At 45.4% G+C, this 13,462-nt stretch overlaps 2 protein-coding genes across 2 annotated transcripts; one reads left to right on the top strand and one right to left on the bottom strand.

Annotated features, from left to right (window-relative positions):
• Positions 1-709: 709 nt before the first annotated feature.
• Positions 710-7,052, top strand: PHYHD1 (phytanoyl-CoA dioxygenase domain containing 1). The gene is made up of 11 exons (XM_009998998.1): positions 710-742; positions 1,539-1,697; positions 2,202-2,277; positions 2,405-2,452; positions 3,955-4,010; positions 4,200-4,262; positions 4,362-4,383; positions 4,730-4,858; positions 6,378-6,494; positions 6,694-6,820; positions 7,001-7,052. The coding sequence occupies exons 1-11, from the start codon at positions 710-712 to the stop codon at positions 7,050-7,052; spliced, it is 882 nt and encodes a 293-aa protein (XP_009997300.1).
• Positions 7,053-10,320: 3,268 nt separating this feature from the next.
• On the bottom strand, positions 10,321-12,165 carry DOLK (dolichol kinase). The gene is made up of 2 exons (XM_009998910.1): positions 11,710-12,165; positions 10,321-11,516 (listed from the first exon to the last, which is right to left on the bottom strand). The coding sequence occupies exons 1-2, from the start codon at positions 12,163-12,165 to the stop codon at positions 10,401-10,403; spliced, it is 1,572 nt and encodes a 523-aa protein (XP_009997212.1). The 3' UTR covers positions 10,321-10,400.
• Between the last annotated feature and the right edge of the window lie 1,297 nt (positions 12,166-13,462).

The raw sequence follows: 13,462 nt of genomic DNA, 5'->3' as shown, positions 1-13,462 counted from the left end.
TGCATGCCCATCTAGAGCTGCAGGACAGCAAACTGAGATAGTGGGGGTGTGCCTTGCCAAAGAGCAGCTGAGAGTGGAAATAAGATATATTCTCTATGAATTTTACCAAGCCCTTAGTGAAAGCTCTTCAGCCTCATCACCCTTCAGGCTGATGTTTGCCATGTCCTGGGGTGCTGAATCCCTTTCAGGTGCTGAAGCACTGGCAGGACCCACTGGCTGAGCAAAAAAGGGCTCTGTGGGAGCCCGAATCACCACTTTAAATTTGTTTCAAAACTTTTAGATCTTTTCACCCCTCTTGTATCTTGTTTTACCCCCCCTTATCTTGTTTTACCACTGTGTTTACCAGCTTAACCGCTCTAGTGTGGGTTTGTTTTTTTTAATCTGGGTTATTAATTAAACAGCGATTCCTCCTTGGAGTTAAGTGAATCAAGTTTGTCATCACACATGAGCAGAACGTTTTTGTGCACTTCAAGCTAGCAGCAAGAGCTAAAGCAAAAGCTCTGCAGCCCCCAATGTCCCCACCAGGGACAAATGGCCAGAGATGGGGCCAATATTCCTCAAGCAGCAGCTCCGTTGGTGGCGGAACAGCCCGGCTGCCCAGGGCTGGTTGTTGTCACATGCTGGGAAAAGATCACGTGGAGAGGCTGGGAGGAACAGCCTGGGCTGCATCCTGGTGGTGCTGGTGGGATCCTGGCAGCTTTTGCCTCTGATGGCGTTGGTAACCCAGGATCAGATCCAAAAGGTAAGGAGCTGCACCCTGGGAAGGAGCGTGTCCGTAGTGCAGGCAGGTGATGATAATTGTAAGATGTGATCATAGGTAGTTAACCCATGATCAGGTCTAGCAAGGATTTGCTTTGCAAACACTATATTCTCAGCTACTCATATTGCATTAATTTTGAGGGTTGTAAGGTCCCTGTTGAGACAGGCTCTTCCAGAGAGCAGCTTGTCCCACAGGGCTCCTGGAGGAATTTCTCTCAGGCTCTTCTGCCTTGCAGCTGTGAACTCAGAGCCTGCCTGTCCAAGGATAATCTCCAGGGTGTTCTATATAAAGAAACAGTTGAGCCAGCAGAGTTTACTGCATTTTGTAAGGAATCATGTAATCAACCATGAGAAATTGCCCAGGGATTTTTCCCTTAGAGAAAACAATGTTTTCCAGCTTGTAAAGGAGTCTCATTCTTATGTGGCACACAGGTGTGACTGCTCTGCCTCTGTTCGCAGACTTTGTCATTTCATAGTTGCTGGTTGCACGGCTTAGATAAGATATCCTTAAGCCACAGAGGCTCTAGTGATAATATCTGCTGCTTTGTGGACTGAAGGGTTGAGATATGTTGTTCTGAACTGTATGGAATCTGGTTAATGAACTATCTTTTTTACAATAGAAAGCAGAGCTGAAATAAATAATGAAGAGCCAGCCTCAGAGCTGGAGTTGAGGTGCTTTTCACGCTGAGTTGAGGCAACGAAGGGCCAGAGCTGTTCTCTTGCTTTGCGCTGCTTCCCCTGAGAGCTCAAGAGCAGAGCAGTCATCCCCTCTCTTACAGTTCTACCAGGATGGCTTCCTTGTCCTAGAGCATTTTTTCACCCTGGAGGAGTGTGACAGCATGAGGCAGCAGATTCAGAGGATCGTAGCGGAGATGGAGGTGCCGCCGCACTGCCGCACCCAGTTCTCCACCAGGGAGGAGGAGCAGCTCCAGGCACAGGTACTGAGAAGGGCAGGGCTGTTCCCATTGGAGGGAAAAGGCAAACAGCTCCTCGGGATCCACTCCGGGGGAGCAGGGCTCTGTCTTCTGAACGTAACACTGAAAGGTGTCTGCTGTCCAGCTCCCTGCAGATGTTTGGTGGTGGCCTTAGCGAGAGGATGTGTGGGACTCTGTCCTGCTTTCAGCCCCCACACCTGCCACCCTGCAGGTAGCTCTCACAGATCACACTGTACTTGTTCTGCAGGCAGAAAATAGGTTATTTTCCATGCAGCCAGCAAAAGAAAAGCCTCTATGTGAGAGGTTCTTATCAAAGTCCTGTTCAAGGGGCATTCTAGGACACTGGGTGTTGTGGAAAGCCTTGTTATGAGTGATGTCTGTTGGCTCTGTTTTGTTTATGCTGCGGCTTGATGGGAAAAAGATGCAGGTGAGTAATAATGCTTTGATTGAAGGTTCATTTATATTTTTACAAGGATACCATCTTTACTGAACTCTTATCCCTGGCAGGGTAGCTCGGATTATTTCCTAACCAGTGGAGACAAGATTAGATTCTTCTTTGAGAAAGGTGTTTTGGATGAGAAAGGTGAGCTCTGGCCTGAGTTAGCCATAGAGAGGGGAGAGGAGAAGGCTGAGGGCTTAAAGGCCATTTTCCAGCTTTAGGGATGTTTCCTGCTTTGCAAACAATGTTAAATTCTGGTTTTGTTTCATAGGTAACTTTCTAGTTCCAAAGGAGAAATCCATCAGCAAGATTGGCCACGGTATGTTTAAAGGATGGGGTTTTGAGAGGGATGGACCAAAGGGGAGTGTTTTTCAGATGTGAGGATTTCTCCAGACCTACTCACTGTAAATAAACTTGGCCATCTGAGTTGAAATGTTCCAGGGCAGAGAATGACTTCTCTCCTCTCCTCTTGCTTCTCTGTGCCTCCTGGCTTTCTGCATTAAATTCTTTGACTTGATTTCTGCACACCAGCCTGTTTTTTCCCCACATTGCTCTGTCTCTGCAATTCTCTCTGTGCTGCCTCTCACTCTCTCCTGTCAAAGCACTTAAAAATCTTCTGTTACAATGCTTTTCAAAAAAATCTTCTAGGATGTTTTTCAGCTCTGCATAGCTCTGAGGCACTGACATGGGAAAGTTTGGACTTCAGCCCTTGTCTCTTTTGTGTAAGACTGCTCTGACAAATTTACCACCTAAGACTGGTCACATTCAGTACAGATCAAACTGTGTCTTCTCTGTCCTGTGCAGTGGTGGGTTGCCAACACCAAATCTCCCTCCCTGGATGTCACCAACACCTTTTCTCTTCCCTTACTGCTTTGGGTTTGACCTGTTTCCTCTCTCCCAGCACATTTTGTTCCCTTTTATTTTCAAACAATACAAGGAAAATGAGAGCAGGTTTTGCTGTATCTCCAAACACATGAACTTTGTTTAGATTAAACTTCACTGAACTTGGAAACCCAGTACTGAGAGTTCTCAGTTCTTTGGTTTTCTCAGAAAAACACTCTCCCCTTTCCAGCCCCCCCCTGCCATTCTGTTACTACAGTTCAGCTTTTCCCTGGAGGAAGTGAAAACAACCAGAGATGCCTGCTGAGTCAGCAACTTAACAATTCAAAAGGCTTCTCTAGACAATTATTTTTTGTAATTACTCCTTTTGGTCAAGTCTTGTCTCATCCTTTGCTCAGGAGCAGCCCCTGCTGGACTCGGTCCTGTGTCCTTGTGGCAAGTTTGATCACTATGGGATGGATGCACAATTCCAGTTTGGTCAGAGCTGGGCTGTAGCAAGCACCTGTGCACAAAGGGCTGTGACCCACAGGCTGTGGGCCTCTGTGAAGGGCACCAAGCTAACTAATTTTTGCAGTAATTATTTTTGTAGCAAGTTGTCAGAGCTGTGTGTTTTTAAAGGGTGAATTCAGCAATCAGCCTCAGAGTCATGTGCAGTGGTTGTCATGTCAGCATGTGCACAGTACAATACTTAATCACAGAATACTCAATTTTTATTCACTCTGTTATTCACTGATTTTTATATAGCTGTGGCTTGTGGCCAGTGAGTGATTAGATCTTTGGTCTGTTAGTACAAATTGTACAAATCTACAACTTCTGTGTCACCTTAGGTGTGACAAGCCATGTGTATCCACCCTCAGGAGGGGTGAAAGTTTCTGTTGCAGTTTATCTTCCTTGATTGTCCCTCTGCAGCCCGTTGCCTGGTGCTGCCAAGCTCCCTTCTGGTAATGAAGACTTCAGTCTAAGCTTCTTCTTTCCCCTTAGCTTTACATGCTTATGATCCTGTCTTCAAGCAAATCACCCATTCCTCCAAGGTGCAGGTGAGCTGTTACTGTTTCCTAGAATAGCCTGGAAAAAAAATAATGGAGTAGTTAATGGATATATTCTAGACTCTTAAGTACAATAATTTTGTTCTTAAAAGGAAATTTAAATCTCTTCAATGAATGATGCTTTGTAGTGTGCACAAACCAGCTAACAAATGTTGGCAAGGTTGGTTTTCTTTCTTACAGGAATTGGGAAGAAAACTGGGCCTTGAGAGACCAGTAGTTGTGCAAAGCATGTATATCTTCAAGGTACAGTAATTCAAGTTGCCTTGCCACTCAAGAAATAAGACCCCCTTAGGTGGGAAACTGACTCTCTTCTCTTCACACATCCCCTTTCTTTCCTTGCAGCAACCTGGCATTGGTGGTGAAGGTGAGACTCAGATTATCTTTGTATCACACTGCAGGTAATACTTAGCAAAAGAATATTACCAGGAAAAAGGCTCAGAGTCAGACTTAAGTCTGTGAGTTTTGTGGTCCAAACCTTCTTAAAATTATTAAAAAGCATCCATGCTTTCCAGAAATATTTCCACATCAGGTGCAACTTGACCAAAGAGCTATTCTGATATTTGCAGAATGTGAGGTGATATTTTTATGTAGGATTTAATGTGTGTGACAGCAGGGAAGGGCAGGTCAGGGAGAACAAGCCTGCTGTCCTTCTGGCAGTACTGAGCTCCTCAGGCACTGAAAGACCCTGAGGACCCTCTCTCTCCTTTCAGTGACCCCACATCAGGATGCCACCTTCCTGCACACTGAGCCACTGGGCAGGATCCTGGGGTTCTGGATTGCCTTGGAAGATGCCACCCTGGAGAATGGCTGCTTGTGGTTCATCCCTGGCTCTCACACCAGTAAGAGTTGGGGTGTTCCAGTATGTGCTGGGACACATGTCATCCCCTTGTGTAAGGGTGGAGAGTAACACAGGCTGTGTTAGGTTCTCTGCATCACACAGTGCCTGCAGAAGCTGCTGCCCTTGTTTGTCCAAAGGACAACTTTATTTACTACAAAGATCTCCTCCTGTGCTGTTGTCAAAGCCACAATCACATTTTTCAGCAGGTTATGAACTGCTTCACTTTGCTCTTGGCCACTAGTCTAGATAAGTCTAATAGAACAGTGTTTTTTAAATTAAAAAAACAACAGGTGCTGTATGTGACTGACACTGTTCAGTTTTAAATTGAAAGCCTAGAAACAAAGAATCTGGGGCCCTGGGCAAAGGAAGCAGAATCCTTCTGAATTTTTATTTAATCCAGAATTTGTTAAGGTGAGACCCATTAAAACTGCTCCTGGATCCTTTTATTTGCACTTCAGTATTATTTCAGAAGCTTCTTTTGCAAATTCAGACTCTGCCTTGCCTGGCAACTGGGGTTTAAGACTTTAATGAAAAAAGAAGTTTTTAAGCCACTGGGTCCTTTCTCCCTGTAGTGAAGCAGGTCCCTGCTGTGTGTTGATGCTCCTTCCACAGCTTTGACTGTAGCCTTGAAGATGTTCAACAGGTCTGATCTGGACTGCAAAGAGTAATAATCCTTCATTTGCCTTCCAGAGTAAGAGTACACTTCCCACCCTTCTCTCCCAGTTCTGCTTCCTTTCTGGGTTGCATCCCCTTCCCAAAGATCCCCCTTTGTTACTTGTTTTTCCTAGCCAATAAAATGTTTATTCCTGGCAGGCCTATGTAGGGGGACTAAAAATCCTCTCACACACCACTGTGAAATATTGTCCTGAATCTCAGTAAATGAGGAAAGACTCCAAGTCTATACACAGATCACTTGGACACCACTGAGGCTGTTGGAGAACAGTCTGTTTCCCAGGGGAACTTAGGGACAAAACCAGATCAGTGCAGGCTCATGCCATGGCTGTGGGGACCAGTGCTCTGTGTGTAACCACTGCTGGGTCACCAGCCCAGTGTTCTCTTTTCCAGTGCCTCCAGGGCACACTAGTCATCTTTAAGCTGTTGCTCACCTAAGTGTTGACTCAGTGTCATCATAGAGCTTTTAAGATTTTAAGGCACTAATCCCTCATAAATCCTGGAGTCAGCTGCACTCTGGTTGCAGTTTATTCTCTTATAGAAAGGAGAAGTGGAGCAAAAGTTGGCTTTGCATAAGTATAGGACTGTTTGTGTTCATGAAGGGCTATGTTGCAATACACAGAGCCAGAAAGGCAAACAGAAGGCAGTTGTTGATCAGTTTGACACAGCTGGAAAATCCTATTTGATTAATGAAAAAAAACCTCATCCAAATTCCTAAGGAAAAAAAATTGGAATGTAGTGTAACAATGAAATGCCTGTTGTTGCCCAGAGAAATGACAGATATTGCTCCTCTCCTGTGCAGAATGTAGCTGCCTGTTCAATTTCCATGTGTGTTTGCTTATTTTCAGGTGGAATTAACAGGAGAATGGTCCGTGCAGCTTCAGGGGCCTCAACATGTGTAGAGTTTGTAGGGTCAGAGCCAGCCTATGAGGACAGCCAGTTCATTCCTCTGCCTATAAGTAAAGGTACAAACCACCCCCACAAGGTCTGCTCAGCAGCTCAAGAAAAACGAGAGAGATAAAACAGTATTTTAAGATTTGCAACTTCCTTTGTTTTGCAGCACTCACAATTTGAAAAAAACAACCCACAACAAGCCAGGCTTCATCCTGGCTCAAACCAGGACACAAACAAACCAAAGGCTGCTTGGGTGTTTCTTTCCAACAGGTGGACTCATTCTGATCCATGGGGAAGTTGTCCACAAGAGTGAACTGAACAGCTCGGAGTCTTCTCGCCACGCGTTCACCTTCCACGTGATGGAAGCCAAAGGCACCAGCTGGAACAAAGAGAACTGGTAAGGTCACCATTCTAACAAGCAGCTGAGGAGCCTTTGCAGTGCCATGGCCTGGACAAGCTTTTATTGGTGGTTTTGCATGTTGTGGTTTCTGTTGGTAGTACTAAGAGAGTTGATTTCCTACCCCTAGAACTGGAACAGCCCCTGAGGTTTTGTTTTTACCTTTTCCTTGCTTTCTAGGCTCCAGCCAACTCCTGAACTGCCTTTTCCATCACTCTATACTTGCAGTTAGTGATTGGCTTCTGGAGTCAGTTGATTGATACCACTTCCTGGTTGTTTCTTCATCTTCCCTTTAAATACAACTTTCACTAAATCAGCTTTCAAGATTAATTCATCCTCTGCCCAGAACAAGGACCCTTAACACATCTGCCTTAGACAGGAACTTCTACTGCAGCATCAGCCCTACTGAGAATAGCCATCCAGTCCTTTTGGTAAGGAAACTTCTTCAGTCTTAAAAACAGAGCATTAAAAACCATTGCACCTTGACTGGGACCAGTGAAGAAGTATTTCTTCTTGCAGATACTCAGCATTTTCTTCTCCTAAAGTCAAGAGCTTGTCTGGTGCTTTTCTTGGCTCTGTTGATCCCAGCACTGTAGGTGAACATGTCATGGGTCACCATCCTATTGTTTGGATCATAGTTATTAAAAACAGAATCATACAATGGTTTGGGTTGGAATTTTGGGCACAATGAAGCAGGAAGGTACTTTTATAATCAATCTTCTAAGTATTTCTAGCAATCTGTAGCTGATTGTTTGATATCTAGGTGTGTTGATTAAAAATATTGCAGTTGTTTTCATAATTTCAACATGAATCTAAAATCCCCCCAGTTAAACTCCTCACATTTAAATAATAATAATAATAATAATAAAAACAAACCAGAAATTCTTATTTTAAACTCTCTCATCTTTTCTTGGAGGAAGACACCGTGTGACCTTCTCCCAACAGGTGGGGCCAGTGCCAAGTTGCCCAATAACAGGTTTGAACTCAGTGTGCATAGAACAGTTAAAAGCCCCAAAACCCCAACAAAAGCAAACAAACTTAGAGCAAGATGAAACATAAGGAATGTTAACAAACATGGGCTACATCCAAGGCAAGTTCAAACCTGCATCCTAAACCAAACAGAAGTTGTGTGGGTATAATTTCACTGGCACAGGTTACCCTGAGATATGAGACAGGGTTCATTAATGCACTAATTACATTATAGTAACCTTAAGACTGCTCAGAGTCCTGGCAGAGTGAGCCCCAGTTCTTTCTGACTCATCCCTTTCAAGAGGATACTGGCATTTGTTTGATGTGAAACAGTCAAATTTGGTTTCTTTGTGGGAAATTTCCTCTCAGCCCTTTGGGCTTTGCTGGGCAGTTCAGGACAGTAAAGAATTCATCCCAGGGGGATGATCAGGTGGCTTGTATTAGGAATTTTGGAAGCTGGGTGATTGCAACAGCAGTAACCTTGAGGTCAGAGTTTCTGCAGGTACAGCTGCTGCCCTCCCCTGCTTTCCTACAGTTTGAAAGCTGTGAGCAGGGTGGAGGGAAAATTGCTTTTAACTCTGATACTAATTTAGGATGCTAATGGTGAAGGCTGAGGCTTGTGATGGTTTCTCTGTACTTTTCCATTAGAAGAATCAATAATTTAGAATAGCACCTAATAATTTAGAATAGCACCTCCCACCTGAGGAGTGGGAGTCTGTCCTCTGATTATATGAACCACTACCTGCAATGTACAAAACCATCCAAGTGCATAAATAAAAGCAAGAAGCTGAATTGGCTTTGCAGGATTTCCTCTTAAATGTGAAGGCAACTCAGTCTAGCACAATTACAGAGCTTGGTTTCCTACAAAGAGTATCTGGCAACTTATTGTGTTAACCAAAACCAACTCTGGCCAATCTTGCCATCTTCAGGAAAAGCAGTATCAACTCCCAGGACCCCTTCCCAAGCAGGGGGTAAATTGGGCAATGCTGCCTTTCAGCTACTCACTTCCTGGCTTGTTGCAGGGACAACACAATATTAGATCCTGGGACCATTTCCTGGCTGGGTCTGCTGGCCCAGAGCACCAGATTCATTCCACCCCAGACTTATTCTCACTCCTAAGACACAGTCTCAGAGCTAGGAATGCAGGATGGTAGTGTGAGGTATCTTGGGCTTGCGCAACACTGTTCCAAAAAGTGAATAAAAAGTGTCAGAAGTTGTAACTTCATGCTGCAAACAAGAATCCTGGAATGCAGATCTTCTGCTTGGACACTTCTCAGGGAAGAGGCAGGGAGGGGATGTGCTGATGTGTTTTGTTCTAATGGCCAATTGGCAAACTGGCAAAAAGAGATTGTCAGTACAGAAGGGTTTTAATATGTAAAAATTAGGTGGGTTTTTTTTGCCACAAAATGGTAGTTATCATTTTAATTAGATGAGCAGAATTAAATACTCAATTTGTTGATAGAAACATTTTTAAAAATCAACACATTGCTGAAAAGAAATGGAAAAAGTAGAAAACTGGAATAGTGTTAGAGAAGTTTATTTACTTGAACAGATTTTCTGCTTTCATTATTAATGTGTTCATAGTTTTTCATGTGTCTTTGCCCAGACTTTCCCCCTCTATTAAATATTACTCCAAATAAATTTAGAGATTAAAATCTGGAAGATAAAAAACTTCTCTTGTTGCATAAAACTCCAGGGTTAAAACTGCAACCTTCTTGTAAGTCCTGTTTGGAATAAACAGTCTCTTACATTCCCAAACCTTCTGTACCAGCCCTGGATAAACTTCATGGAACCACAGAATGGTGAAGATTGGAAGGGACCCTAAAGATCATCAGGTTCCAACCCACTGCATGGGCAGTGAAACCCCCCACCAGCCCAGGTTGCTCTAAGCCCCAACCAACCTGCCCTTCAACACTTCCAGGGATGGGGCAGCCACAACCTCCTTGGGCAACCTGGTTCCAGTGCCTTCCTACCCTCGTGGTGAATAATTTATTCCTAATACCTAACCTAAATCTCCCCTCTCTCAGTTTAAAACCATTAGCTCTACAGCTCCTGAAGTCTGAAGTTGTGTTCAAAGTGCCAAGCATGAGTACAGCTCTGGGTGACAGTGACTGGATATGCTGGGACACTGGAACTCCCTGGGTGCAGGTGGCGACCACCCTCATTATAAAACATGCTTTAAATGGTGATTCCACAGAAAAAAGGGTTCCCATTTTTAATAATACAAGACAGCAGGGCTCAGTATAGTGAGACAAGTTTTGGTTCTGATGCAATACAGAGGTGGCAACATCTAAGAGGTTTGTTCTGTTCTCTCTGACTTACCTTTTCTTCCTCTACCTCTGAGCACCCAGAAGAGACTTAAAAAATAGTATTTGTGTTTAATAATTTACAAGTCGTGCCTGGGCTCCTGAGAGAACAGAAATCAGCAGTTTTAAATGGGGGAGAAAACAAGAACAAAACCAAACCCTTATTTTAAATAGGTCTTTTTCCTTTGTTTTTACCTGCTGCACCACAAGCAGAGCTCAGATCGGCTCTGAGCTCTCATTACAGTGCATATTTTGTTACCACTTTTCTCTAGAAATGGAGGAGACCTCTGTTCCTGAAAGTGCTTCTATACCATAAACATTATCTGGAGGTAGAGGGGCAGCAGCAGGTTATCAATTTGGGTTGTATAAGCTTCCAAAAGAGACACTAAGGTCACAGATGCCAGAATCCAGGCGTAGCTGGAGTTCAGATTGACACTGCTGTCGAAGATCAGGATAAGAGCCACAGCAATGATCTGAGCAAAAATAGCTGTCATTGTCCCTTCAAAAGTCTTCTTTGTTCCTGGCCATTTGATTTCTCCCATTGTGCTGCCACAAACAGAGGCAATGGTGTCTCCTACCCCTACTGCCAGCACCCCAGAGTAGGGGACCAGTGCTCCTGCCCCAGGCAAGGTACCTTTAGGAGCACAAGATCTGGGGAACAACCAGATTGGGAGGGACATACCGAGGAGGAGATAAATATGAGTCAGAATTAGAGGTCCACTGTCCCTTTCATCCAAGAAGAGAGACAGGAGTTGCCTAAGGGTTTGGCCAAATGGTTTGATCCTGAAGTACCTGATGTACTCCAAGAAGATGAAGACTGCCAGGCACAGCACTGCAGCCACGTGGAGGAGCTGCCGGTCGTAGATCAGCCCAGGAACATAAGTAGCTACAACAATGAAATGGAAATACTTCCTGGTGACTGTCGAGGCCTGGTGCTTCTTGCATTCAGATGATCTCTTAGCATTCTGGTAGAAAACTACACCACATGCTGAAGCAGCCAAAAAGGTCCAATACACGAGGAGGTAAACCCTTGTCTGTGTCTGAAAGAGAAACTGGAGTAGCCAGAACAAAGGGTTCCTCTGGATCAGGCGGTACAGCCAAGGCATGATGACCCCTAAGCCCAGCACTGCTGTCATCATGTGGAAAAACAAGGAGGAGACCCACGTGCCTGAATCCATGAAAACGAAGAGCACGGTGAAAAAAAGCCCCAGAAGAACAACTCCAACAACTGCTACCAGCAGGAAAAAGTCTATGGGGTCCCCTCTGCCTTCAACTACATTCAGGGAGCGTTTAATGAGCTGATTGAGAACAAAACTGACACCTCCCAGCACCAGCAGCGCTTCTCCCGGGGTGAAACACCGGGGCAGCAAGTACAGCAGAATCATACTGAGGTAGACAAAGATGAGCAGCACTTCTAGGACCTCTATCACTTCTGACACAGTCAAAGAGTGCTTCATGGTGTAGATGACAACACTGCCAGCAACACCAGTGAGGATGCAGGTGTTGGTTGGCATGGGCTTTGTGATGCCAACTGCCAGCACCGACAGGAAGAGAGCGACCAGCATACAGCAGAATCATACTGAGGTAGACAAAGATGAGCAGCACTTCTAGGACCTCTATCACTTCTGACACAGTCAAAGAGTGCTTCATGGTGTAGATGACAACACTGCCAGCAACACCAGTGAGGATGCAGGTGTTGGTTGGCATGGGCTTTGTGATGCCAACTGCCAGCACCGACAGGAAGAGAGCGACCAGCACCCCGGCGCCCGCCACGACGATGCCGAAGCGCTCGAAGTAGACGATGCCAGCAGCCCTGCATCTCTCCTTCATGGCTATCCCCAGCAAGGGGATGACCATGCTGGCTGGAAGGAGGCCACTGTTGGCTCCTGCACGGAACTGGAAGACCGCCCCCCCCAGCTGGAGGAGGTGGTCCCATTTGAACTGGACGTAGAAGGCCTGGATGGCGAGGGCGGTGGCGCACCAGGAGTAGCGGTCCCAGACCTTCCCGTGCACCAGGAGGACGATGAGGAACACGATCAGGGATTCCACCAGCACTGGTTTGCTTAACATGGTTCCAGTCTGATGTAGCTAAAGCTTCCCAAGTCTTTCTTTGGGAGGCCCAGTGTGCTCAGCAGTCGTCCAGCAGGAAGAATTCCCTTCCATGCTACTGCAGCTCCTGTTAAAAAAGAAAAGAAACCAGCAAACAGTGAAAGCAGCTCCCAAAGCTCCTACGCAGCTGGGTTGTTCTTCAGCTCAGGTTGAGTGGGTACTTGCAAATTGTTAAAGTCAACACAGCTGAATTTAAAAAACAACAAACAAACCAGTGAAGTAAAGGTAAGTAAACCATGTAGGATCATAGAATGGTTTAGGTGGGAAGGGACCTTAAAGATTATCCAGTCCCACCCCTGCATGGGCAGGGACACCTCCCACCAGCCCAGGTTGCTCCAAGCCCCATCCAACCTGCCTTCTTATATCTACATCAGCTCCCTCATGGAAGGCTAGAAGTTTATTTTAAGTTCTGGTTTGGGTTTACCTTCTAGTTTTGAATCCTGTCACCAAACAATACAGCTGATAGAGAGCTCAGTAGTAACACTACTGGGTAACTACTGAAGTTTGTACTCCCTTGGGCTGTAAATAACTAAACTCTGGAGGGTTTAGTTATAAATAACTTTGTACTAAAACCTCTTAATTATTAATAGACTGCTTTTTGGCCTCCTTATTCCTGTAGCCTGAAATACTTGATTGCCAAACAACTTCATGACATTTACTGTAATCTTTTTACCATATGAAAAGAAACAGGAGCAGGATTAGTCAGAGAAGTGGCACAGGTGCTATCTCTGCCCACTAATGGCTTTGAGGTCCCACTCCTTGTTGTTTCTGGGCAGAGGGGGAAGCTTAAGCCTTGTTTGAGAAGAGAAAGGGTGAATATCACACGGTAGCCAAAGACTTCCTGTTCAGTCTGGCAACTTGAAGGTTGCACCCCAGCTCTTGCATCACTGAGGGCAGAGAACAGTTTCCCTCAGCAGGCAGCCTGCCCGCCGGGCTGTGACACAAGAAGGAATTTCACCCTCTGAAACTCTGGTGTCTGTTCTAATCGTATCAATCGTTTTGGCTGGAAAAGACCTTTAAGATCATCAACTCCAGCCGTTAATGCAGCAGCTGTGAAAGCCGCCGACCTGTGAATCTGCAACCTGATGTATTTCAGTGGGGAATCACTTCATTTCCTGGTCCCTGCTGCTCTTCCCGCCTTCTCCCAGGTAAGGGGAAGCCCCTCAGCAGGGGGGCCCGTTTCGGGCTCCGCATCTCGGCTGCTCTGGGTGGGGGAGCTTCCCGCCTCCCCTTAGCTCTCGCCCCCGCTGCAGCACCT

This window comes from Chaetura pelagica, unplaced genomic scaffold, assembly GCF_000747805.2.
Source record: "Chaetura pelagica isolate M959 unplaced genomic scaffold, ChaPel_1.0 scaffold405, whole genome shotgun sequence".
In the NCBI taxonomy this organism is placed as follows: Eukaryota; Metazoa; Chordata; class Aves; order Apodiformes; family Apodidae; genus Chaetura; species Chaetura pelagica.
This window is presented reverse-complemented; position numbering and strand designations above follow the sequence as displayed.

Excerpts from the sequence above, each read along its gene's own strand:
- PHYHD1 (XM_009998998.1), top strand. The coding sequence starts at position 710 with ATGGCGTTGGTAACCCAGGATCAGATCCAAAAG. Across the intron at positions 4,011-4,199 it reads CCCATTCCTCCAAGGTGCAG|GAATTGGGAAGAAAACTGGG; the intron begins GTGAGCTGTTAC and ends TCTTTCTTACAG. Across the intron at positions 6,821-7,000 it reads AGCTGGAACAAAGAGAACTG|GCTCCAGCCAACTCCTGAAC; the intron begins GTAAGGTCACCA and ends CTTGCTTTCTAG.
- DOLK (XM_009998910.1), bottom strand. The coding sequence starts at position 12,165 with ATGTTAAGCAAACCAGTGCTGGTGGAATCCCTGATCGTGTTCCTCATC. Across the intron at positions 11,517-11,709 it reads CTGTGTCAGAAGTGATAGAG|GTCCTAGAAGTGCTGCTCAT; the intron begins GTCCTAGAAGTG and ends GAAGTGATAGAG.